Here is a 27,825-nt window from a genome sequence, read left to right as displayed (position 1 = left end):
ATCGGCCGTTTGAATCCAGGAAGCAGGGGGAGCTCCTGCTGTTAGCCCCAGCTCCTGCTAACCTAGCAGTTCGAAAACATGCAAATGTGAGTAGATCAGTAGGTACCACTTTGGCAAGAAGGTCACCGCTGGGTCTCTGAACTTGCTGACTGAAAGATCAGAAGTTCGAATACGGGGAGTGGGGTGAGCTCCTGCTGTCAAAAACATGCAAATGTGAGTAGATTAATAGGTACTGCTTTGGCAGGAATGTCACCACTGGGTTTCTGAATTTGCTGACTGAAAGATCAGCGGTTTGGATCCAGGGAGCAGGGTGAGCTCCTGCTGTTAGCCCCAGCTTTTGCCAACCTAGCAGTTCAAAAACATGCAAATGTGAGTAGATCAGTAGGTACCACTTCGATGGGAAGGTCACTGCTGAGTTGCTGAACTTGCTGACTAAAAGATCAGCGCTTTGAATCCGGGGAGTGGGGTGAGCTTCCACTGTCAGCCCCAGCTTCTGCCAACCTAGCAGTTCGAAAACATGCAAATGTGAATAGATCAATAGGTACTGCTTCGGCGGGAAGGTAATGGCGCTCCATGCAGTCATGCTGGCCATATGACCTTGGAGGTGTCTGTGGACGACACCGGCTCTTTGGCTTCGAAATGGAGATGAGCACCAGAGTCCCAGAGTCGGACACGACTAGATTTAATGTCAAGGGGAAAACGTTACCTACTGACCAAAGAAGAATACGATTTCCTTTGATCTCATGCTATTGATGCAGACTAGAATCGCATTGGCCTCTTTTCGCTGGCGCATCACATTGTTGGCTCGTGTTCAGCTGGTGGTTGGCTACGAAATGCCTTTTCAAGAGGGGGGAAAAGGCTGGTTATCAATCTATCTATACACCTAATAAAAGTGAAAATATGTCTTTGTGTACCTAGATTGTATGTGTTTCCTCCACCACAGACATCCCAGTGTCAACATGTCCAAGAGCACTGCCAATGTCCTCCACCAACACCACACTGACCACCACCCAAGTGAAGGCTTTCAGACGGGGACAATTCCATCCTAGATTGAATGTGTTTCCTCCACCACAGACACCTCAGTGGTTCGGACTGTCTCCACTGGTATGGAACATGTCCAAGAGCCCTGCCAATATCATCCACCAACACCACACTGCCCACCACCCAGGGAAGGCTTTCATACGGGGACAATTCCAACCTAGGTTATATGTGTTTCCTCCACCACAGACATCCCAGTGTCAACATGTCCAAGAGCCCTGCTAACGTCCTCCACCAACACCACACTGACCACCACCCAAGGGAAGGCTTTCATTCGGGGACAATTCCAACCTAGGTTATATGTGTTTCCTCCACCACAGACACCCCAGTGTAAAAATGTCCCAGAGCCCTGCCAATGTCCTCCACCAACACCACACTGCCCACCACCCAGGGAAGGCTTTCATTCGGGGACAATTCCAACCTAGGTTATATGTGTTTCCTCCACCACAGACATCCCAGTGTCAACATGTCCAAGAGCCCTGCCAACGTCCTCCACCAACACCACACTGACCACCACCCAAGGGAAGGCTTTCATACGGGGACAATTCCAACCTAGGTTATATGTGTTTCCTCCACCACAGACATCCCAGTGTCAACATGTCCAAGAGCCCTGCCAACGTCCTCCACCAACACCACACTGACCACCACCCAAGGGAAGGCTTTCATTCGGGGACAATTCCAACCTAGGTTATATGTGTTTCCTCCACCACAGACACCCCAGTGTAAAAATGTCCCAGAGCCCTGCCAATGTCCTCCACCAACACCACACTGCCCACCACCCAGGGAAGGCTTTCATTCGGGGACAATTCCAACCTAGGTTATATGTGTTTCCTCCACCACAGACACCCCAGTGTAAACATGTCCAAGAGCCCTGCCAATGTACTCCACCAACACCACACTGCCCACCACCCAGGGAAGGCTTTCATTCGGGGACAATTCCAACCTAGGTTATATGTGTTTCCTCCACCACAGACACCCCAGTGTAAAAATGTCCCAGAGCCCTGCCAATGTCCTCCACCAACACCACACTGCCCACCACCCAGGGAAGGCTTTCATTCGGGGACAATTCCAACCTAGGTTATATGTGTTTCCTCCACCACAGACACCCCAGTGTAAACATGTCCAAGAGCCCTGCCAATGTACTCCACCAACACCACACTGCCCACCACCCAGGGAAGGCTTTCATTCGGGGACAATTCCAACCTAGGTTATATGTGTTTCCTCCACCACAGACATCCCAGTGTAAACATGTCCAAGAGCCCTGCCAATGTCCTCCACCAACACCACACTGCCCACCACCCAGGGAAGGCTTTCATTCGGGGACAATTCCAACCTAGGTTATATGTGTTTCCTCCACCACAGACACCCCAGTGTAAACATGTCCAAGAGCCCTGCCAATGTACTCCACCAACACCACACTGCCCACCACCCAGGGAAGGCTTTCATTCGGGGACAATTCCAACCTAGGTTATATGTGTTTCCTCCACCACAGACACCCCAGTGTAAACATGTCCAAGAGCCCTGCCAATGTACTCCACCACCACACTGCCCACCACCTAAAACACCTCAAGGCCCAAGTTTGCCCATGCCTAATCTAGACACTAGATTCCTTTCATTTGAGGACCATTTCATCCTAGGTTCTATGTGTTTCCTCCACCGCAGACATCCTAGTGTTCCTGACTCTCTCCATTGGAGTGGATGGCTTCTGGGATTTCTGCTATTATCCTCCACAAACAATACAAACCACCACCCAAGTGAAGGCATTCATACAGGGACAGTTCCATCCTAGATTTTCTGGTTTTCTCCTCCGTCACTGACATCCCAGTGTTCCTTTTTCTCTCCATTGGGAATACACTGAGAAGCTGCAACCACATACAACGTTTCCACAAAAAGGAGGCAATACATTCTTTATTTGGTCCGCGAAAGACGAGTTTGTGATCCCGTCCCAAAAACAGAGACCCTCATTTTGGTTACAGACATTTGTGAATCGCTTGAGTGCAAACTTGGGGTTGCTGTGAGTCTTCTGGACTGCCTGGCCACGTTCCAGAAGCATTCTCTCCTGACGTTTCTCCCACATCTACAGTAGGCATCCTCAGAGGTTGTGAGGTCTCTTGGAAACTAAGCAAGTGGGGTTGATATGTCCAGGGTGGGGGAAAGAACTCTTGTCTGTTGGAGGCAAGTGTGAATGTTGCCATTGGCCAGCTTGATTAGCACTGAATGGTCTTGCAGCTTCAAAGCCTGGCTGCTTCCTTCCCAGGGAATCATTCTCATATATATATATATATATATATATATATATATATATATATGGGATGATGACCAGGGTGAGAGAAAGAACTCTTGTCTGTTGGAGGCAAGTGTGAATCCTGCCATTGCCTGCCTTGATTAGTACTGAATGGCCTTGCAGCTTCAAAGCCTGGCTGCTTCCTGCCCAGAGGAATCATTCACACACACACACACACACACACACATATATATATATGGGATGATGACCAGGGTGGGGGAAAGAACTCTTGTCTGTTGGAGGCAAGTGTGACTGTTACCATTGCCCGCCTTGATTAGTATTGAATGGCCTTGCAGCTTCAAAGCCTGGCTGCTTCCTGCCTCTGTGTTTGTGCATGTGTGTGTATATATATATGTGTGTGTGTGTGTGTGTGTGTAATGATGTCCAGGGTGGGAGAAAGAACTCTTTTCTGCTTGAGGCAAAGTGTGAATGTTGCCATTGGCCAGCTTGATTAGCACTGAATGGACTTGCAGCTTCAAAGCCTGGCTGCTTCCTGCCTGAGGGAATCCTATATATATTTATACCTGTGGAATGATATCCAGGGTGGGAGAAAGAACCCTTGTCTGTTGGAGGCAAGGCTGAATGTTGCCATTGGCCACCTTGGTTAACACTGAATAGCATTGCAGCTGCAAAGTCAATCAGTGAGGGTATCTGCAGAGACGCCTCTTGGAAATGAAGTAAGTGGACTCGGTGTGTGTGTATGTGTGGAATGAGGTCCAGCGAGGGAGAAAGTGTGAACGTTGCCATTGGCCACCTTGATTAGCACTGAATGGCCTTGCTGCTCCAAGGTCAATCAGTGAGGGTATCTGCAGAGAGGTCTGTTGGAAATGAGACACATGCACTACAGACAAGAGTCCTTTCTCCCACCCTGGACATCATTCCACGGATATATATATATGTGTGTGTGTGTGTGTAGGATTCCCCCAGGCAGGAAGCAGCCGGGCTTTGAAGCTGCAGGGCCATTCAGTGCTAATCAAGCTGGCCAATGACAACATTCATACTTGCCTCCAACAGACAAGAGTTCTTTCCCCCACCCTGGACATCATTCCACAGATAGATAGATAGATAGATAGATAGATAGATAGATAGATAGATAGATAGATATGGGATTCCCTCAGGCAGGAATCAGCCAGGCTTTGAAGCTGCAAAGCCATTCAATGCTAATCAAGCTGGCCAATGGCAACATTCAGACTTGCATCCAACAGACAAGAGTCCTTTCTCCCACCCTGGGCATCATTTCACAGGTGTGTGTGTGTATATATATATATATATATATATGTATGTGTGTGTGTATGTTTCCCTCAGGCAGGAAGCATCCAGACTTTGATGCTGCAAGGCCATTCAGTGCTAATCAAGCTGGCCAATGGCAACATTCAGACTTGACTCCAGCAGACAAGAGTTCTTTCTCCCACCCTGGACACCTTTCCACAGGTATAAATATATAGAGGATTCCCTTGGGCAGGAAGCAGCCAGGCTTTGCAGCTGCAAGGCCATTTAATGATAATCAAGCTGGCCAAATGGCAACATTAACACTTGCCTCCAACAGACAAGAGTTCTTTCTCCCACCCTGGACATCATTCCACAGATACATAAACCCACTTTCCTAGTTTCCAACATTCCTCACAACCTCTGAGGATGCTGGTCATAGATGTGGGCGAAATGTCAGGAGAGGGTGCTTCCGGAACATGTCCAGAAAGCTCGAAAAACTCACAGCAACCCAGTGATTTCGGCCTTGAAAGCCTTTGACAACACGTTCCTAGTTTACCATTTGTTTTCTTTGTGAGATACAATTCCCATCATCCACAACCATTGGTTATATAGGCAAAAGCTGCTGGGAAGTGCAATCCCAACAACCCATCATCCTCAACCATTGCTTGAATAGGCTAAAACTGCTGGGAAGTGTAGTCCCAACAACATCTGGAATGAGTTTCCATTCAAGAAAGGTGCATCTCCTTTATATATAAGCAATAGTGCAATTGTAAACAACACCAGCTAGTAAACAACGTCAAATAGTGGTTTGCCCCTTTAAGAAAAATACGTTGTTTTGATGTGGTCCAGTGGGAGGCTCTAACCACGTTCTAAAATCATCCCCAATGCTCCAAAAGTCTTTTTCTATCGGCACAGGAGCCTCAAGGAGAGAAAGAGTTGGCAGCAGTCAAAGCCATCGTGGAAGCAGTCATTGAAGCTAACATTGCTACTGCGGAGTCGAGAACTAAAGTGGGAATCGTATTGGGACGAAGGGGTTCTTGTGTTTACGTCCGAAGGATGTGGAGAACTAAGCCATTTCCCATATAAGAGATCCCATTCGTATTATATAAGCGGCATGTAAACACAAGCAAGCCTGCAAAGGATGAGAAACTTAAGGCCCTGAAATGGAGCGTTCCCTGAGAGATGTTTTTTTGCTCCCTGTGGACAGAAAATGGTAGTAATAGGAAATGACTGGGTAAACAAAGAGTAAACAAAGCCCCAAAACCCGCTTGCGGAGAGAATGATCCCAAATATCTCCCTGTGATTGACGTATGACATTATCGAAGACCACCGTTTCGAGTATTGCTTGTGCCACGGAACGAAATAAAAAGTGTGTGTGTGTGTATATATATATATATATATATATATTCCCTCCATCACATCCTCAATAAACTACGAGGGGCGTTCATCTTGGGTTCTCTTTCCACTCTAGGATGTTATTATTGATGGCGTCTCCTCTTACACTCCTAAAGCTGGAAGAGACCCCGAGTCTGGATGGTCATCTGTCAAGAGGGCTTTGATGGTGTCCTCCTACCTGACAGTAAAGGTGGCCACCATGGGTTTTCTTTTCACTCTAGGATATTATTATTTATGGAGTCTCCTCTTACAATCCTCCAGCTGGAAGAGACTCCAAGTCTGGATGGTCATCTGTCGGGAGGGCTTTGATGGTGTCCTCCTACCTGGCTGGAAGAGACCCCAAGTCTGGATGGTCATCTATCGGGAGGGCTTTGATGGTGTCCTTCTACCTGGCAGAAAGGCAGTGGACTAGGTGACCACCTTGGGTTCTCTTTCCACTCTAGGATGTTATTATTGATGGAGTCTCCTCTTAGAATCCTCGAGCTGGAAGAGACCCCATGTAAGGATGGTCATCTGTCGGGAGGGCTTTGATGGTGTCCTCCTACCTGACAGTAAGGGTGGCCACCTTGAGTTCTCTTTCCATTCTAGGATGTTATTATTGATGGAGTCTCCTCTTAGAATCCTAGAGCTGGAAGAGACCCCAAGTCTGGATGGTCATCTATCGGGAGGGCTTTGATGGTGTCCTTCTACCTGGCAGAAAGGCAGTGGACTAGGTGACCACCTTGGGTTCTCTTTCAGCTCTAGGAGGTTATTACTGATGGAGTCTCCTCTTACAATCCTCGAGCTGGAAGAGATCCCAAGTCTGGATGGTCATCTGTCGGGAGGGCTTTGATGGTGTCCTCCTACCTGGCTGGAAGAGACCCCAAGTCTGGATGGTCATCTATCGGGAGGGCTTTGATGGTGTCCTTCTACCTGGCAGAAAGGCAGTGGACTAGGTGACCACCTTGGGTTCTCTTTCCACTCTAGGATGTTATTATTGATGGAGTCTCCTCTTAGAATCCTCGAGCTGGAAGAGACCCCATGTAAGGATGGTCATCTGTCGGGAGGGCTTTGATGGTGTCCTCCTACCTGACAGTAAGGGTGGCCACCTTGAGTTCTCTTTCCATTCTAGGATGTTATTATTGATGGAGTCTCCTCTTAGAATCCTAGAGCTGGAAGAGACCCCAAGTCTGGATGGTCATCTATCGGGAGGGCTTTGATGGTGTCCTTCTACCTGGCAGAAAGGCAGTGGACTAGGTGACCACCTTGGGTTCTCTTTCAGCTCTAGGAGGTTATTACTGATGGAGTCTCCTCTTACAATCCTCGAGCTGGAAGAGATCCCAAGTCTGGATGGTCATCTGTCGGGAGGGCTTTGATGGTGTCCTCCTACCTGACAGTAAAGGTGGCCACCATGGGTTTTCTTTTCACTCTAGGATATTATTATTTATGGAGTCTCCTCTTACAATCCTCCAGCTGGAAGAGACTCCAAGTCTGGATGGTCATCTGTCGGGAGGGCTTTGATGGTGTCCTCCTACCTGGCTGGAAGAGACCCCAAGTCTGGATGGTCATCTATCGGGAGGGCTTTGATGGTGTCCTTCTACCTGGCAGAAAGGCAGTGGACTAGGTGACCACCTTGGGTTCTCTTTCCACTCTAGGATGTTATTATTGATGGAGTCTCCTCTTAGAATCCTCGAGCTGGAAGAGACCCCATGTAAGGATGGTCATCTGTCGGGAGGGCTTTGATGGTGTCCTCCTACCTGACAGTAAGGGTGGCCACCTTGAGTTCTCTTTCCATTCTAGGATGTTATTATTGATGGAGTCTCCTCTTAGAATCCTAGAGCTGGAAGAGACCCCAAGTCTGGATGGTCATCTATCGGGAGGGCTTTGATGGTGTCCTTCTACCTGGCAGAAAGGCAGTGGACTAGGTGACCACCTTGGGTTCTCTTTCAGCTCTAGGAGGTTATTACTGATGGAGTCTCCTCTTACAATCCTCGAGCTGGAAGAGATCCCAAGTCTGGATGGTCATCTGTCGGGAGGGCTTTGATGGTGTCCTCCTATCTGGCAGAAAGGCAGTGGACTAGGTGACCACCTTGGGTTCTCTTTCAGCTCTAGGAGGTTATTATTGATGGAGTGTCCTCTTACAATACTAGAGCTGGAAGAGACCCCAAGTCTGGATGGTCATCTGTCGGGAGGGCTTTGATGGTGTCCTCCTACCTGGCAGAAAGGCAGTGGACTAGGTGACCACCTTGGGTTCTCTTTAAGCTCTAGCAGGTTATTACTGATGGAGTCTCCTCTTAGAATCCTAGAGCTGGAAGAGACCCCAAGTCTGGATGGTCATCTGTCAGGAGGGCTTTGTTGGTGTCCTCCTACCTGGCTGGAAGAGACCCCAAGTCTGGATGGTCATCTGTCGGGAGGGCTTTGATGGTGTCCTCCTACCTGGCAGAAAGGGTGGCCACCTTGGGTTCTCTTTCCACTCTTGGATGTTATTACTGATGGAGTCTCCTCTTACAATCCTAAAGCTGGAAGAGACCCCAAGTCTGGATGGTCATCTGTCGGGAAGGATTTGATGGTGCCCTCCTAAAAGTCTTTGCACCTCAAAGAGTTGAGGAAAAGGGGCCAAACTGTGCAAAACCGCCCGAGATCCAAGGGCAAGGGAGTGAGCTTTCACCCCAAACGAAACCTACGAAAAGATGTAAACATTCTCAAAAGTGAGAGCCAAATTGAACCGTGAATGCTGCAAAAGGCGGTATCCTTGGACCAAACTGAAGGTAAACACTCCCCCAAATCCCAGGGGGGTGCATCCTAGGGTTCCTTCCAACTCAAACCGCCGCTCAGTTGATGGGTTCGTATTCGGAGTACCGCCTCTTCTGCGCCACCACGCACACCGTGATGCCGCCGGCCACGAGAAGCAGCACCGGCGTCCCCAGCGCCACCGCCAGGATCGCCATGACCAATGGGGAGAACGTGTCTTCCGCAGGCGCCCCATAACCTATCAGTGCCGACCTGGAAGGGAAGACAGAACAGTCACAACTGTTGTCGGCTGGGGGTGGATGGCCATCTGTCGGGAGGGCTTTAAAACAAGTGTGAATGTTGCCATTTGCAAGCTTAAATTACACTGAGCAACCATGAAGTTTGCAAAGTCAATCAGTGAGGGTGTCTGCATAGAGATGGCAAGTGGAGTGTCTATCAATCTATCTTACACACACACAACAGTTGTTGGCAGGGGGTGGATGGCCATCTGTCGGGAGGGCTTTAAAACAAGTAAATGTTGCCATTTGCAAGCTTAAATTACACTGAGCAACCATGAAGTTTGCAAAGTCAATCAGTGAGAGTGTCTGCATAGAGATGGCAAGTGGAGTGTCTATCAATCTATCTTACACACACACAACAGTTGTTGGCAGGGGGTGGATGGCCATCTGTCGGGAGGGCTTTAAAACAAGTGAATGTCACCATTTGCAAGCTTAAATAGCAGTGAGCAGCCATGAAGTTTGCAAAGTCAATCACTGAGGGTGTCTGCATAGAGATGGCAAGTGGAGTGTCTATCTATCTTATCTATACACACACCTGTCGGGACGGCTTTAAAACAAGTGAATGTTGCCATTTGCAAGCTTAAATAGCACTGAGCAGCCATGAAGTTTGCAAAGTCAATCACTGAGGGTGTCTGCATAGAGATGGCAAGTGGAGTGTCTATCTATCTTATCTATACACACACCTGTCTGGAGGGCTTTAAAACAAGTGAATGTCGCCATTTGCAAGCTTAAATAGCACTGAGCAGCCATGAAGTTTGCAAAGTCAATCAGTGAGGGTGTCTACATAGAGATGGCAAGTGGAGTGTCTATCAATCTATCTTATCTATAGACACACACACCAGGGTGGGAGAAAGAGCCCTTGTCTGTTAAAGCAAGTGTGGATGTTGCAGTGAGAAAACTTGAATAGCATTGAGTAGCCATGAAGCTACAAAGTCAATCAGTGAGGGTCTCTCTATAGAGGTAGCAACTCTGTGTGTGTGTGTATCCAGGGAATAATGTCCGGGGTGGCGAAAGAACCCTTGTCTGTTAAAGTAAGTGTGAATTTTGCAATTAGCTTGAATAACATTGAGTAGCCATGAAGTTTGCAAAGCCAATCAGGGAGGGTCTCTGCATAGAGGTCACAAGTGGAGTGTATGTATACATGTGGAACAATGTCCAGGGTAGGAGGATGAACCCTTGTCTGTTAAAGCCAATGTGAATGTTGCAATGAGCAAGCTTCAATAGCATTGAACAGCTGTGAAGTTTGCGAAGTCAATCAGTGAGGGTATCTGCATAGAGGTAACAAGTGGAGTATATATATCCATGTGGAATAATGTCCAGAGTGAGAGACAGAACCCTTGCCTGTTAAAGCAAGTGTGAATGTTGCAATGAACAAGCTTGAATAGTGTTGAGTAACCATGAAGTTTGCAAAGTCAATCAGGGAGGGTATCTGCATAGAGGTCGCAAGTGGAGTATATATATCCATATGGAATAATGTCCAGAGTGAGAGACAGAACCCTTGCCTGTTAAAGCAAGTGTGAATGTTGCAATGAACAAGCTTGAATAGTGTTGAGTAGCCATGAAGTTTGCAAAGTCAATCAGGGAGGGTATCTGCATAGAGATAGCAAGTGGAGTGTGAAATAATGTCCAGGGTGGGAGAAGGAACCCTTGTCTGTTAAAGCAAGTGTGAATGTTGCAATGAGCAAGCTTGAATAGTACTGGGTAGCCATTAAGTTTGCAAAGTCAATCAGTGAGGGAATCTGCAAGTGGAGTGTATCTATCCCTGTGGAAAAATGTCCAGGGTGGGAGGATGAACCCTTGTTTGTTAAAGCAAGTGTGAGTGTTGCAATGAGCAAGCTTGACTAGCGTTAAGTAGCCACAAAGTTTGCAAAGTCAATCAGTGAGGGGACCTGCATAGAGATAGCAAGTGGAGTGTATCTATCACTGTGGAAAAATGTCCAGGGTGGGGGGATGAACCCTTGTTTGTTAAAGCAAGTGTGAGTGTTGCAATGAGCAAGCTTGACTAGTGTTAAGTAGCCACGAAGTTTGCAAAGTCAATCAGTGAGGGGATCTGCAAGTGGAGTGTAGATATCCCTGTGGAAAACTGTCCAGGTTGGGAGAAGGAACCCTTGTCTGTTAAAGCAAGTGTGAATGTTGCAATGAGCAAGCTTGAATAGTACTGAGTGAGTAGCCATTAAGTTTGCAAAGTCAATCAGTGAAGGTATCTGCATAGAGGTAGCGTGTGTGTGTCCAGGGAATAATGTCCGGGGTGGTGTAAGAACCCTTGTTTGTTAAAGCAAGTGTGAGTGTTGCAATGAGCAAGCTTGACTAGCGTTAAGTAGCCACGAAGTTTGCAAAGCCAATCAGTGAAGGTATCTGCATAGAGATAGTAAGTGGAGTGTATCTATCCCTGTGGAAAAATGTCCAGGGTGGGAGGATGAACCCTTGTTTGTTAAAGCAAGTGTGAGTGTTGCAATGAGCAAGCTTGACTAGCGTTAAGTAGCCACGAAGTTTGCAAAGCCAATCAGTGAAGGTATCTGCATAGAGATAGTAAGTGGAGTGTATCTATCCCTGTGGAAAAATGTCCAGGGTGGGAGGATGAACCCTTGTTTGTTAAAGCAAGTGTGAGTGTTGCAATGAGCAAGCTTGACTAGCGTTAAGTAGCCGTGAAGTTTGCAAAGTCAATCAGTGAGGGGATCTGCATAGAGGTAGCATGTGTATATATCTGGGGAGTAATGTCCAGGGTGGAAGGACGAACCCACAGGCTTTTATATACACTCACACTCCACTTGTTTCATTGTCAACACAAGCTCTGAAGGTGCCAGTACCAACAGATGCAGGCAAAACATCAGGAGAGAATGCTACCAGAGCCCAAAAATGCCTGGACTCCTCCTCACCAGCTCAGGTAGCGCTTCTCCTGGTAGGCTTCGCTGTCCTCGCCGCCGAAGGAAAGGTTGAGCCCGGCGACGGCGTAGTCCGCCTCCGGGCCGAAGTAAGCGTGTGCGATGCCGTGTCCGGGGAGGGTCACGTTAGCCGTCCGCAGCGGGTAATACCGGCAGTGGATGGTGTCGGCTCGTTGGGCGTCTGGAGAGGCGTAGGCTGCCGTCTTCCACTGGAGGAAGCTCGACCCGACGGTGTCGTTGCGGGGAAGGGAAACCAGCTGCGCCATCTGCGCCGAGGAAAAATGGAGGACACGTCAACACCTGACGAGAGAGAGAGCCGTTCGGGACAGAAAGGAACCCCACGTTGCCTCGTTTTCCCTTCTGTCCCCACGACTCAATGCTAGACAATGCAATGCACTGCATCCTGTCGGATCCCTAAAATTGGGAGGAAAGCAAGACCAGGTGAATCCGAAAAGCTATAGACCGATCTCTTTGTTGGGCCATCTCTATCTTCCAAGTTCTGGCAGCAGATTGCAGGAGTTGTCTCCATAGAGCTGTCAGCAGCCTGTGACACTGTCAATCATCGCCTCCTCCTGAGAAAAATGTATATCATAAAGGACTACCAACTCACTCTGTTTGGGCGGTGGTGGCACGATCGTCAGCGTAGGAAACCTGCTACAAAACAGGAGCTTTTTTGTTGAGCTCCAGGATCAGAGAAGCTGATGCCAAAAACAGAAGAACGCCCTGCCTCAGAGAAGTGTACTTGCTCCATCCATGTTTAACATCTACACAAATGACCAGCCACTGCCAGAAGGGACAGAGAGTTTCATCTATGCTGACGACAGTGCCATCAACGCTCAAGCAGAGAGCTTTGAAATGGCTGAACAGAAGCTCTCCGAAGCTTTAGGTCAGTGTTTCTCAACCTTCCCAATACCTCTTAATACAGTTCCTCATATTTAACATTTACACAAAGCCACTGCCAAAAGGGACAGAGAGTTTAATCTATGCCGATGACAGTGCCATCAACGCTCAAGCAGAGAGCTTTGAAATGGCTGAACAGAAGCTCTCCAAAGCTTTAGGTCAGTGTTTCTCAACCTTCCTAATGCCTCTTAATACAGTTCCTCATGTTTAACATTGACACTACTACCAACTCACTCTGTTTGGGCAGTGATGGCACGATCGTCAGCATAGGAAATCTGCTACAAAACAGGAGCTTTTTTGTTGAGTTCCAGGATCAGAGAAGAAGGCGGAAACAGCAGAACGGCTCGCCTCAGGGGAGTGTGCTTGCTCCATCAATGTTCAACATCTACACAAATGACCAGCCACTGCCAGAAGGGACAGAGAGTTTCATCTACACTGATGACAGTGCCATCAACGCTCAAGCAGAGAGTTGAACAGAAGCTCTCAGAAATTTTAGGTCAGTATTTCTCAACCTTCCTAATGCTTCTTAATACAGTTCCTCATATTTAACATTTACCCCAATGACCAGCTACTGCCAGAAGGGACAGAGAGTTTCATCTATGCCGACGACAGTGCCATCAACGCTCAAGCAGAGAGCTTTGAAATGGCTGAACAGAAGCTCTCCGAAGCTTTAGGTCAGTGTTTCTCAACCTTCCTAATGCCTCTTCATACACTTCCTCATGATTAACATTTACACAAATGACCAGCCACTGCCAGAAGGGACGGAGAGTTTAATCTATGCTGACGACAGTGCCATCAACGCCCAGGTTTGCTGTAGTCTGCTGTTCCCACAGTAGGTTCGGAAATGCGGGATGCAGGACTTGTATGCTAGAACACTTTGAGAACCATAACTCCCATCCCTTTCCCTGAGAAAAATGTATGATATCACAAAGGATTACCACCTCTCCCGCTTCATAGGAAATCTGCTACAAAACAGGAGCTTTTTTGTTGAGTTCTGTTGGAGCTGTTTGCCATTTATAAAGTATGTATGTAGTTTAAAATGCAGTAGCTTTATGCCGAGAGTATTGCTGTGTGGAAAGAGTTAACTGAACCATGGAGGGAACAGCATTCCTAGAGAGATCACAAATCAAAGTGTATAGAGCAATGGACGCAGCATCATACATCATACGTCACTCTGGAATGCAGGAGGTGTGGACTAGTGCTGATAACAGACTGTTCAAGTGTCCACAATGTGGACAGAAGCTCGCCGAAGTTTTAGGTGCTCTTACTGCTTATGACAGGGAATACCAGCTGATTCCTCATCCACCTACGCTGACGATCATGTCATCACCACCCAATCAGGAGCTTTGAAATGGTTGGACCGAGGCAGTGACATCTCCAGCCCAGCCTCTGTTTAAGACAATGCCTTAAATCAAGAAATAGCTTCCTAAAGTCTAGAGAGATACTTGCAGGAACACCTCAGCAAGCGAGAGTCCAAAAGTGGCAGGCTCAAACCCAGAACCGCAGTCAATGCCTGGGACCAAACGAGAGACTCCCTTCCTGGACTTGGAAGAGGCTGAACAGACTATGAGATGCAGAGCCAACGATAAATAAATCCCTCGAACGTACCTCGAATATCGTCGGCGTATACTCATCGTCGATTGAGCGGATGGACTGCAGCTCTTTGCGGCCGCTTCCCTCTTCCACCGTGAAAATCTCCAGTGCGAAGCGGGACCGCTTGCTCCGGGGGGCCACCCCGTGCATGATGAAGGCCACTTTGGAGGTGTTTGCGGAATGCAGCAGGCGCGGGAGGGACGCGTCCCGGTCGCTCCCTTCAAAAGCCATCACCTGACAAAATATGTGTGCATTAGTATGCGGTTTAATCCATGTGATCTGGGCCTGTTCAGGACTCAGACTCCATTTTAGAAAGGCAGAAGCCATTACTGTATTGTATATGTGTATATTGGCATATAATGTTCCTTAATTCTATATTGTGGGAGGGGCTGCAGACGATGTGATCAGATCTGGGCTTGTTCAGGACTCAGACTCCATTTTGGAAAGGCAGAAGCCATTATTGTATTGTATATGTGTATATCGGTATGCAGTGTTCCTTAACTCTATGTTGTGGGAGGGGCTGCAGACGATGTGATCAGATCTGGGCTTATTCAGGACTCAGATTCCATTTTAGAAAGACAGAAGCCATTACTGTATTGCATATTTGTATATCGGTATGCAGTGTTCCTTAACTCTATGTTGTGGGAGGGGCTGCAGACGTTGTGATCAGGTCTGGGCTTGTTCAGGTCTCAGACTCCATTTTAGAAAGGTAGAAGCCATTACTGTATTGCATATGTGTATATCGGTGTGCAGTGTTCCTTAACTCTATGTTGTGGGAGGGGCTGCAGATGATGTGATCAGATCTGGGCTTGTTCAGGTCTCAGACTCCATTTTAGAAAGCCAGAAGCCATTACTGTATTGCATATGTGTATATCGGTGTGCAGTGTTCCTTAACTCTATGTTGTGGGAGGGGCTGCAGATGATGTGATCAGATCTGGGCTTGTTCAGGTCTCAGACTCCATTTTAGAAAGGTAGAAGCCATTACTGTATTGCATATGTGTATATCGGTGTGCAGTGTTCCTTAACTCTATGTTGTGGGAGGGGCTGCAGATGATGTGATCAGATCTGGGCTTGTTCAGGTCTCAGACTCCATTTTAGAAAGCCAGAAGCCATTACTGTATTGCATATGTGTATATCGGTGTGCAGTGTTCCTTAACTCTATGTTGTGGGAGGGGCTGCAGATGATGTGATCAGATCTGGGCTTGTTCAGGTCTCAGACTCCATTTTAGAAAGGTAGAAGCCATTACTGTATTGCATATGTGTATATCGGTGTGCAGTGTTCCTTAACTCTATGTTGTGGGAGGGGCTGCAGACAATGTGATCAGATCTGGGCTTGTTCAGGACTCAGACTCCATTTTAGAAAAGCAGAAGCCATTACTGTATTGTATATGTGTATATCGGTATGCAGTATTCCTTAACTCTATGTTGTGGGAGGACCTGCAGACGATGTGATCAGGTCTGGGCTTATTCAGGACTCAGACTCCATTTGAGAAAGGCAGAAACCATTACTGTATTGCATATTTGTATATCGGTATGCAGTGTTCCTTAACTCTATGTTGTGGGAGGGGCTGCAGACAATGTGATCAGATCTGGGCTTGTCCAGGACTCAGACTCCATTTTGGAAAAGCAGAAGCCATTACTGTATTGTATATGTGTATATCGGTATGCAGTATTCCTTAACTCTATGTTCTGGGAGGGGCTGCAGACGATGTGATCAGATCTGGGCTTGTTCAGGACTCAGACTCCATTTCAGAAAGGCAGAAGCCATTACTGTATTGCATATTTGTATATCGGTATGCAGTGTTCCTTAACTCTATGTTGTGGGAGGGGCTGCAGACGATGTGATCAGATCTGGGCTTGTTCAGGACTCAGACTCCATTTCAGAAAGGCAGAAGCCATTACTGTATTGTATATTTGTATATCGGTATGCAGTGTTCTTTAACCCTGTGTTGTGGGAGGAGCTACAGACGATGTGATCAGATCTGGGCTTGTTCAGGACTAAGACTCCATTTTAGAAAGGCAGAAGCCATTACTGTATTGCATATGTGTATATCGGTGTGCAGTGTTCCTTAACTCTATGTTGTGGGAGGGGCTGCAGACGATGTGATCAGATCTGGGCTTGTTCAGGACTCAGACTCCATTTTGGAAAAGCAGAAGCCATGACACCTTTTTTCTTTACCTGGAAAGAGATGCTCCCATTCCAAGCGGTCCCTCCGTGATCGGAGACAACCCCCCGAAAGGTCGCCGACAGATCTGACCGGTTCCACTTCCCATCCAGACTGTCCCAAGTGAAGTTGGCCAAGTCGTAAGCGGGGTAGAAGTCACCCGCCTGCGCTTGGGAGAGATCCGACGTGTTGGCGCCGTTGTACTCGTACACCTTTGGAAAAATATCAAGTCCAGAATAGACATCACTCCACAAGGATATATACACTCCACTTGCTTCACTACCACTATGCAGATATCCTCACTGATTGACTTTGCAAACATCATGTCTACCCAATGCTATTCAAGCTTGTTCATTGCAACATCCATACTTGCTTCACGGAGACAAAAGGTTCTTTCTCTCACCCTGGACATTATTCTACAAGTATATATACGCTCCACTTGCTTTACTACCTCTTTTCAGATACCCTCACTGATTGACTTTGCAAACTCCATGGCTAATCAATAATCATAGCTACTTAAGCTATGAAGTTTGCTCGTCACAACAGTCACGGTTGCTTTAATAGACAAGGGTCCCACATTGGGCATTATTCTAAAAGTATATATACGCTCCACTTGCTTTGCTACCTCTATGCAGATACCCTCACTGACTGACATTGCAAACCATGGCTATTCAATGCTATCCTAGTTTGCTCATTTCAACATTCACACTTGCTTCAAACAGACAAGGGTTCTTTCTCCCACCCTGGACATTATTCTACAAGTATATATACGCTCCACTTGCTTTACTATCTCTTTGCAGATACCCTCACTGATTGACTTTGCAAACTCCATGGCTAATCAATACAATTCAAGCTTGCTCATTGCAACATTCACACTTGCTTCAAACAGACAAGGATTTTTTTCCAACCCTAGACATTATTCCACAGCTATATATACACTCCACTTGCTACCTGTATGCAGATACCTTCACTGATTGACGTTGCAAACTCCATGGCTACTCAATGCTATTTAAACTTGCTCATTGCAACACTCACACTTGCTTCAAACAGACAAGAGTTCTCCTTCCCATCCTGGACATCATTCAATAGGGATATCTACACTCCATTTGCTACTTCTATGGAGATACCCTCACTGGTTGACTTTGCAGCTTCATGGGTACTCAATGCTATCCTAGCTTGCTCACTGCAGCATTCACACTTACTTCAATCAGACACCCTGGACATCATTCTACAGGGATACATACACTCCACTCGCTTCAAAATATCCATGCAGATACTCTCACTGATTGACTTTGCAGCTTCATGGCTACTCAGTGCCTAGCTGGCCAATGGCAACATTCAGTCTTGCTTCAAATAGACAAGGGTTCTTTCTCCCACCCTGGACATCATTCCACAGCAATATATGCACTCCACTTGCTTCATTATCTCTAAGCAGAGACCCTCACTGACTGACTTTGCAAACTCCATGGCTACTCAATGCTATTCAAGCTTGGTCATAGGAAGAGCCACATTTGCTTTACACAGATAAGGATTCTTTCTCCCACCCTGGACATTATTCCACAGCTATATATACACTCCACTTGATACCTGAATGCAGATACCTTCACTGATTGACTTTGCAAACTCAATGGCTACTCAATGCTATTCATGCTTGCTCATTCCAACATTCACACTTGCTTTAACAGACAAGGATTCTTTTTCCCAGCCTGGACATTATTCCAAAGGGATATATACACTTGCTTTACTATCTCTATGCAGATACCCTCACTGATTGACTTTGCAACTGCATGGCTGCTCACTGCAACACCTACACTTGCTTCAAACAGACAAGGCTTCTTTTTCCCACCCTGGACATTCTTCCAAAGGGATATATACACTTGCTTCACTATCTCTATGCAGATACCCTCACTGGTTGACTTTGCAGCTTCGTGGCTACTCAATGCTTGCTCATTGCAACACCCACACTTGCTTCCTATGCATCTCCTCCACCCGGGCGCACCTTGGCAAAGACGACCGCCGTGGAGTACAGGACGCTCTCTGGGGGCTCGACCCGGATGGCCCCGGAGGGCGACGTGGAGAGCAACGTAGTCCAGTTGACGTGGAGGGCGCTGGTGTCGCTCCCGGTGTAAACGAGGAGGGCGGTGGGCGCCCCAATGGTGCTCCAGACCAAGTGGAGGGTGTCGTTGCGCCCCACGGCACGCACGTGGAGCAGGTTGGCCTCCGAGCTGTTCCAGCCGGGATTGTATTCCAGGGAGACCTCGGAAAAGAGAGAGACTCTGCATTTAAAGAGGGACCAAACCGCATTCATTCCACAGTGTAGATGCGCCCAGAGGAGGCCATTTGGACCTTGTCGAACTACATCTCCCAGGAATCCCTAGCATTAAAGTGGGACCAAATAACACTCATTCTACAGTGTAAATGCGCCCAGAGGAGGCCATTTGGACCTTGTTGAACTACATCTCCCATGATCCAAAGCATTAAAGTGGGGCCAAGCAGTGGAGGGGGATTTGGACCTTGTGGAACTACATCTCCCAGGACTCCCTAGCATTAAAGTGGGACCAAACAGTGGAGGGGATTTGGACCTCGTGGAACTGCATTCATTTTGCAGTGGAGGGGATTTGGACCTTGTCGAACTACATCTCCCAGGACTCCACAGCATTAAAGTGGGACCAAACAGTGGAGGGGATTTGGAACTTGTGGAACTACATCTCCCAGGACTCCATGGCATTAAAGTGGAGATGTACTTCCTCCTCCAAAGAAAAAGGGAAGAAGGACAGCAGAAGTGAAACCAAAAGGGCCAAAGCCAGCCCAGGAGAGAAGGTAGGCAATTTGGACCTTGTGGAACTACATCTCCCATGATCCAAAGCATTAAAGTGGGGCCAAGCAGTGGAGGGGATTTGGACCTCGTGGAACTGCATTCATTTTCCAGTGGAGGGGATTTGGACCTTGTCGAACTACATCTCCCAGGACTCCACAGCATTAAAGTGGGGCCAAGCAGTGGAGGGGGATTTGGACCTCATCGAACTACATCTCCCAGGACTCCCTAGCATTAAAGTGGGACCAAACAGTGGAGGGGATTTGGACCTTGTGGAACTACATCTCCCAGGCCTCCCTAGCTTTGAGCCATGGCAGCTGTATTTCCTCCTCCAAAGAAAAAGGGAAGAGGGGCAGCAGAAGTGAAACCAAAAGGGCCAAAAGGGCCAAGGCCAGCCCAGAAGAGAAGGTGGGCAATTTGGACCTTGTGGAACTACATCTCCCAGGACTCCATAGCATTAAAGTGGGACCAAACTGCACTCATTCTACAGTGGAGGGGATTTGGACCTCGTGGAACTACATCTCCCAGGACTCCCTAGCGTTAAAGTGGGGCCAAGCAGTGGAGGGGGGTTTGGAACTCGTGGAACTACATCTCCCAGGACACCCTGGCATTGGCCAGATGTATTTCCTCCTCCAAAGAAAAAGGGAAGAAGGGCAGCAGAAGTGAAACCAAAAGGGCCAAGGCCAGCCCAGGAGAGAAGGTGGGCAATTTGGACCTTGTGGAACTACATCTCCCAGGACTCCATAGCATTAAAGTGGGACCAAACTGCACTCATTCTACAGTGGAGGGGATTTGGACCTTGTGGAACTACATCTCCCATGACTCCCTAGCATTAAAGTGGGGCCAAGCAGTGGAGGGGGGTTTGGACCTTGTAGAACTACATCTCCCAGGACTCCCTAGCATTGAGCCATGGCAGATGCACTTCCTCCTCCAAAGAAAAAGGGAAGAAGGGCAGCAGAAGTGAAACCAAAAGGGCCAAAAGGGCCAAGGCCTCCCCAGGAGAGAAGGTGGGCAATTTGGACCTTGTGGAACTACATCTCCCAGGACTCCACAGCATTAAAGTGGGGCCAAGCAGTGGAGGGGATTTGGACCTTAAGGAACTACATCTCCCATGACTCCCTAGCATTAAAGTGGGGCCAAGCAGTGGAGGGGGGTTTGGACCTTGTGGAACTACATCTCCCAGGACTCCCTAGCATTGAGCCATGGCAGCTGTATTTCCTCCTCCAAAGAAAAAAGGAAGAAGGGCAGCAGAAGTGAAACCAAAAGGGCCAAAAGGGCCAAGGCCAGCCCAGGAGAGAAGGTGGGCAATTTGGACCTTGTGGAACTACATCTCCCAGGACTCTATAGCATTAAAGTGGGGCCAAGCAGTGGAGGGGGATGTGGACCTTGTGGAACTACACCTCCCAGGACTCCCTAGCATTAAAGTGGGACCAAACAGTGGAGGGGATTTGGACCTTGTGGAACTACATCTCCCAGGCCTCCCTAGCTTTGAGCCATGGCAGCTGTATTTCCTCCTCCAAAGAAAAAGGGAAGAGGGCAGCAGAAGTGAAACCAAAAGGGCCAAGGCCAGCCCAGGAGAGAAGGTGGGCAATTTGGACCTTGTGGAACTACATCTCCCAGGACTCCATAGCATTAAAGTGGGACCAAACTGCACTCATTCTACAGTGGAGGGGATTTGGACCTCGTGGAACTACATCTCCCAGGACTCCCTAGCGTTAAAGTGGGGCCAAGCAGTGGAGGGGGTTTTGGAACTCGTGGAACTACATCTCCCAGGACACCCTGGCATTGGCCAGATGTATTTCCTCCTCCAAAGAAAAAGGGAAGAAGGGCAGCAGAAGTGAAACCAAAAGGGCCAAGGCCAGCCCAGGAGAGAAGGTGGGCAATTTGGACCTTGTGGAACTACATCTCCCAGGACTCCATAGCATTAAAGTGGGACCAAACTGCACTCATTCTACAGTGGAGGGGATTTGGACCTCGTGGAACTACATCTCCCAGGACTCCCTAGCGTTAAAGTGGGGCCAAGCAGTGGAGGGGGTTTTGGAACTCGTGGAACTACATCTCCCAGGACACCCTGGCATTGGCCAGATGTATTTCCTCCTCCAAAGAAAAAGGGAAGAAGGGCAGCAGAAGTGAAACCAAAAGGGCCAAGGCCAGCCCAGGAGAGAAGGTGGGCAATTTGGACCTTGTGGAACTACATCTCCCAGGACTCCATAGCATTAAAGTGGGACCAAACTGCACTCATTCTACAGTGGAGGGGATTTGGACCTTGTGGAACTACATCTCCCATGACTCCCTAGCATTAAAGTGGGACCAAACAGTGGAGGGGATTTGGACCTCGTGGAACTGCATTCATTTTGCAGTGGAGGGGATTTGGACCTTGTCGAACTACATCTCCCAGGACTCCACAGCATTAAAGTGGGACCAAACAGTGGAGGGGATTTGGAACTTGTGGAACTACATCTCCCAGGACTCCATGGCATTAAAGTGGAGATGTACTTCCTCCTCCAAAGAAAAAGGGAAGAAGGGCAGCAGAAGTGAAACCAAAAGGGCCAAGGCCAGCCCAGGAGAGAAGGTGGGCAATTTGGACCTTGTGGAACTACATCTCCCAGGACTCCATAGCATTAAAGTGGGACCAAACTGCACTCATTCTACAGTGGAGGGGATTTGGACCTTGTGGAACTACATCTCCCATGACTCCCTAGCATTAAAGTGGGGCCAAGCAGTGGAGGGGGGTTTGGACCTTGTAGAACTACATCTCCCAGGACTCCCTAGCATTGAGCCATGGCAGATGCACTTCCTCCTCCAAAGAAAAAGGGAAGAAGGGCAGCAGAAGTGAAACCAAAAGGGCCAAAAGGGCCAAGGCCTCCCCAGGAGAGAAGGTGGGCAATTTGGACCTTGTGGAACTACATCTCCCAGGACTCCACAGCATTAAAGTGGGGCCAAGCAGTGGAGGGGATTTGGACCTTAAGGAACTACATCTCCCATGACTCCCTAGCATTAAAGTGGGGCCAAGCAGTGGAGGGGGGTTTGGACCTTGTGGAACTACATCTCCCAGGACTCCCTAGCATTGAGCCATGCCAGATGTATTTCCTCCTCCAAAGAAAAAGGGAAGAAGGGCAGCAGAAGTGAAACCAAAAGGGCCAAAAGGGCCAAGGCCAGCCCAGGAGAGAAGGTGGGCAATTTGGACCTTGTGGAACTACATCTCCCAGGACTCCAAAGCATTAAAGTGGGGCCAAGCAGTGGAGGGGGATTTGGACCTTGTGGAACTACATCTCCCAGGACTCCACAGCATTAAAGTGGGGCCAAGCAGTGGAGGGGATTTGGACCTTGTGGAACTACATCTCCCAGGACTCCACAGCATTAAAGTGGGGCCAAGCAGTGGAGGGGATTTGGACCTCGTGGAACTACATCTCCCAGGACTCCCTAGCATTGAGCCATGCCAGATGTATTTCCTCCTCCAAAGAAAAAGGGAAGAAGGGCAGCAGAAGTGAAGCCAAAAGGGCCAAAAGGGCCAAGGCCAGCCCAGGAGAGAAGGTGGGCAATTTGGACCTTGTGGAACTACATCTCCCAGGACTCCAAAGCATTAAAGTGGGGCCAAGCAGTGGAGGGGGATTTGGACCTTGTGGAACTACATCTCCCAGGACTCCACAGCATTAAAGTGGGGCCAAGCAGTGGATGGGGATTTGGACCTCATCGAACTACATCTCCCAGGACTCCATAGCATTAAAGTGGGACCAAGCAGTGGAGGGGGATTTGGACCTTGTGGGACTACATCTCCCAGGACTCCCTAGCATTAAAGTGGAGATGTATTTCCTCCTCCAGAGAAAAAGGGAAGAAGGGCAGCAGAAGTGAAGCCAAAAGGGCCAAGGCCAGCCCAGGAGAGAAGGTGGGCAATTTGGACCTTGTGGAACTACATCTCCCAGGACTCCACAGCATTAAAGTGGGGCCAAGCAGTGGATGGGGATTTGGACCTCATCGAACTACATCTCCCAGGACTCCATAGCATTAAAGTGGGACCAAGCAGTGGAGGGGGATTTGGACCTTGTGGGACTACATCTCCCAGGACTCCCTAGCATTAAAGTGGAGATGTATTTCCTCCTCCAGAGAAAAAGGGAAGAAGGGCAGCAGAAGTGAAGCCAAAAGGGCCAAGGCCAGCCCAGGAGAGAAGGTGGGCAATTTGGACCTTGTGGAACTACATCTCCCAGGACTCCACAGCATTAAAGTGGGACCAAACTGCACTCATTCTACAGTGGAGGGGATTTGGACCTTGTGGAACTACATCTCCCAGGACTCTATAGCATTAAAGTGGGACCAAGCAGTGGAGGGGGATTTGGACCTTGTGGGACTACATCTCCCAGGAGTCCCTAGCATTAAAGTGGGGCCAAACAGCATTCATTCTGCAGTGGAGGGGATTTGGACTTCGTCGAACTACATCTCTTGGGAATCCCTAGCATTAAAGTGGGGCCAAACCACATTTATTCTGAAGTGGAGGAGATTTGGACCTTGTGGAACTATATCTCCCAGGACTCCATAGCATTAAAGTGGGGCCAAACACCATTCATTCTGCAGTGGACCTTGTGGAACTACATCTCCCAAGACTCCCTAGCATTGAGCCATGGCAGATGTACTTCCTCCTCCAAAGAAAAAGGGAAGAAGGGCAGCAGAAGTGAAACCAAAAGGGCCAAAAGGGCCAAGGCCAGCCCAGGAGAGAAGGTGGGCAATTTGGACCTTGTGGAACTACATCTCCCAGGACTCTATAGCATTAAAGTGGGGCCAAGCAGTGGAGGGGGATGTGGACCTTGTGGAACTACACCTCCCAGGACTCCCTAGCATTAAAGTGGGACCAAACAGTGGAGGGGATTTGGACCTTGTGGAACTACATCTCCCAGGCCTCCCTAGCTTTGAGCCATGGCAGCTGTATTTCCTCCTCCAAAGAAAAAGGGAAGAGGGCAGCAGAAGTGAAACCAAAAGGGCCAAGGCCAGCCCAGGAGAGAAGGTGGGCAATTTGGACCTTGTGGAACTACATCTCCCAGGACTCCATAGCATTAAAGTGGGACCAAACTGCACTCATTCTACAGTGGAGGGGATTTGGACCTCGTGGAACTACATCTCCCAGGACTCCCTAGCGTTAAAGTGGGGCCAAGCAGTGGAGGGGGTTTTGGAACTCGTGGAACTACATCTCCCAGGACACCCTGGCATTGGCCAGATGTATTTCCTCCTCCAAAGAAAAAGGGAAGAAGGGCAGCAGAAGTGAAACCAAAAGGGCCAAGGCCAGCCCAGGAGAGAAGGTGGGCAATTTGGACCTTGTGGAACTACATCTCCCAGGACTCCATAGCATTAAAGTGGGACCAAACTGCACTCATTCTACAGTGGAGGGGATTTGGACCTCGTGGAACTACATCTCCCAGGACTCCCTAGCGTTAAAGTGGGGCCAAGCAGTGGAGGGGGTTTTGGAACTCGTGGAACTACATCTCCCAGGACACCCTGGCATTGGCCAGATGTATTTCCTCCTCCAAAGAAAAAGGGAAGAAGGGCAGCAGAAGTGAAACCAAAAGGGCCAAGGCCAGCCCAGGAGAGAAGGTGGGCAATTTGGACCTTGTGGAACTACATCTCCCAGGACTCCATAGCATTAAAGTGGGACCAAACTGCACTCATTCTACAGTGGAGGGGATTTGGACCTTGTGGAACTACATCTCCCATGACTCCCTAGCATTAAAGTGGGACCAAACAGTGGAGGGGATTTGGACCTCGTGGAACTGCATTCATTTTGCAGTGGAGGGGATTTGGACCTTGTCGAACTACATCTCCCAGGACTCCACAGCATTAAAGTGGGACCAAACAGTGGAGGGGATTTGGAACTTGTGGAACTACATCTCCCAGGACTCCATGGCATTAAAGTGGAGATGTACTTCCTCCTCCAAAGAAAAAGGGAAGAAGGGCAGCAGAAGTGAAACCAAAAGGGCCAAGGCCAGCCCAGGAGAGAAGGTGGGCAATTTGGACCTTGTGGAACTACATCTCCCAGGACTCCATAGCATTAAAGTGGGACCAAACTGCACTCATTCTACAGTGGAGGGGATTTGGACCTTGTGGAACTACATCTCCCATGACTCCCTAGCATTAAAGTGGGGCCAAGCAGTGGAGGGGGGTTTGGACCTTGTAGAACTACATCTCCCAGGACTCCCTAGCATTGAGCCATGGCAGATGCACTTCCTCCTCCAAAGAAAAAGGGAAGAAGGGCAGCAGAAGTGAAACCAAAAGGGCCAAAAGGGCCAAGGCCTCCCCAGGAGAGAAGGTGGGCAATTTGGACCTTGTGGAACTACATCTCCCAGGACTCCACAGCATTAAAGTGGGGCCAAGCAGTGGAGGGGATTTGGACCTTAAGGAACTACATCTCCCATGACTCCCTAGCATTAAAGTGGGGCCAAGCAGTGGAGGGGGGTTTGGACCTTGTGGAACTACATCTCCCAGGACTCCCTAGCATTGAGCCATGCCAGATGTATTTCCTCCTCCAAAGAAAAAGGGAAGAAGGGCAGCAGAAGTGAAACCAAAAGGGCCAAAAGGGCCAAGGCCAGCCCAGGAGAGAAGGTGGGCAATTTGGACCTTGTGGAACTACATCTCCCAGGACTCCAAAGCATTAAAGTGGGGCCAAGCAGTGGAGGGGGATTTGGACCTTGTGGAACTACATCTCCCAGGACTCCACAGCATTAAAGTGGGGCCAAGCAGTGGAGGGGATTTGGACCTTGTGGAACTACATCTCCCAGGACTCCACAGCATTAAAGTGGGGCCAAGCAGTGGAGGGGATTTGGACCTCGTGGAACTACATCTCCCAGGACTCCCTAGCATTGAGCCATGCCAGATGTATTTCCTCCTCCAAAGAAAAAGGGAAGAAGGGCAGCAGAAGTGAAGCCAAAAGGGCCAAAAGGGCCAAGGCCAGCCCAGGAGAGAAGGTGGGCAATTTGGACCTTGTGGAACTACATCTCCCAGGACTCCAAAGCATTAAAGTGGGGCCAAGCAGTGGAGGGGGATTTGGACCTTGTGGAACTACATCTCCCAGGACTCCACAGCATTAAAGTGGGGCCAAGCAGTGGATGGGGATTTGGACCTCATCGAACTACATCTCCCAGGACTCCATAGCATTAAAGTGGGACCAAGCAGTGGAGGGGGATTTGGACCTTGTGGGACTACATCTCCCAGGACTCCCTAGCATTAAAGTGGAGATGTATTTCCTCCTCCAGAGAAAAAGGGAAGAAGGGCAGCAGAAGTGAAGCCAAAAGGGCCAAGGCCAGCCCAGGAGAGAAGGTGGGCAATTTGGACCTTGTGGAACTACATCTCCCAGGACTCCACAGCATTAAAGTGGGGCCAAGCAGTGGATGGGGATTTGGACCTCATCGAACTACATCTCCCAGGACTCCATAGCATTAAAGTGGGACCAAGCAGTGGAGGGGGATTTGGACCTTGTGGGACTACATCTCCCAGGACTCCCTAGCATTAAAGTGGAGATGTATTTCCTCCTCCAGAGAAAAAGGGAAGAAGGGCAGCAGAAGTGAAGCCAAAAGGGCCAAGGCCAGCCCAGGAGAGAAGGTGGGCAATTTGGACCTTGTGGAACTACATCTCCCAGGACTCCACAGCATTAAAGTGGGACCAAACTGCACTCATTCTACAGTGGAGGGGATTTGGACCTTGTGGAACTACATCTCCCAGGACTCTATAGCATTAAAGTGGGACCAAGCAGTGGAGGGGGATTTGGACCTTGTGGGACTACATCTCCCAGGAGTCCCTAGCATTAAAGTGGGGCCAAACAGCATTCATTCTGCAGTGGAGGGGATTTGGACTTCGTCGAACTACATCTCTTGGGAATCCCTAGCATTAAAGTGGGGCCAAACCACATTTATTCTGAAGTGGAGGAGATTTGGACCTTGTGGAACTATATCTCCCAGGACTCCATAGCATTAAAGTGGGGCCAAACACCATTCATTCTGCAGTGGACCTTGTGGAACTACATCTCCCAAGACTCCCTAGCATTGAGCCATGGCAGATGTACTTCCTCCTCCAAAGAAAAAGGGAAGAAGGGCAGCAGAAGTGAAACCAAAAGGGCCAAAAGGGCCAAGGCCAGCCCAGGAGAGAAGGTGGGCAATTTGGACCTTGTGGAACTACATCTCCCAGGACTCCAAAGCATTAAAGTGGGGCCAAGCAGTGGAGGGGATTTGGACCTTAAGGAACTACATCTCCCAGGACCCCATAGCATTAAAGTGGGGCCAAGCAGTGGAGGGGATTTGGACCTTGTGGAACTACATCTCCCTGGGCCCCACACAAAGGAGGGAGCCCCCCACCCCTCAAGCACCTCACCTTCCTGCGGTATCCCTGGGTTCCTTCCTCTCCTCCCAAGCCAGGCCCAGCAGAGCAGAGGCCAAAAAGGAGAAGTAGGAGCAGCAACAGCATGGCTGCTTCCTGGTTGCCTCCTTCCTGGCCGGGCTGGTCATGTGACTCTGAGTCAGCTGACCTCCCCTGCTCGTCTTAGCAAAGCAAGAGGGGAGGG

At 48.9% G+C, this 27,825-nt stretch overlaps 1 protein-coding gene across 4 annotated transcripts; it reads right to left on the bottom strand.

The window, feature by feature from the left end:
- Window positions 1–2,929: 2,929 nt before the first annotated feature.
- GLMP (glycosylated lysosomal membrane protein) lies at window positions 2,930–27,825 on the bottom strand. 4 transcript variants are annotated; one of them, XR_010910401.1, is made up of 7 exons: window positions 27,636–27,825; window positions 18,474–18,731; window positions 16,489–16,686; window positions 14,325–14,543; window positions 11,811–12,082; window positions 6,316–8,908; window positions 2,930–6,249 (listed from the first exon to the last, which is right to left on the bottom strand). XR_010910401.1 is itself a non-coding variant. In XM_060757874.2 (6 exons), exons 1-6 carry the CDS (start codon window positions 27,726–27,728, stop codon window positions 8,737–8,739), a joined length of 1,212 nt encoding a protein of 403 aa, XP_060613857.2. In that variant the 5' UTR covers window positions 27,729–27,825; the 3' UTR covers window positions 2,930–8,736. The 4 variants fall into 4 exon arrangements, 1 of the variants encoding a protein (XP_060613857.2); XR_010910403.1 differs by having other exon boundaries at window positions 2,930–6,772; window positions 6,839–8,908; XR_010910402.1 differs by having other exon boundaries at window positions 2,930–7,440; window positions 7,507–8,908.

Source organism: Anolis sagrei, chromosome 12 (genome assembly GCF_037176765.1).
Source record: "Anolis sagrei isolate rAnoSag1 chromosome 12, rAnoSag1.mat, whole genome shotgun sequence".
In the NCBI taxonomy this organism is placed as follows: Eukaryota; Metazoa; Chordata; class Lepidosauria; order Squamata; family Dactyloidae; genus Anolis; species Anolis sagrei.
The sequence above is the reverse complement of the archived record's forward strand: the minus strand, read 5'-3'. Positions and strand labels throughout refer to the sequence as shown.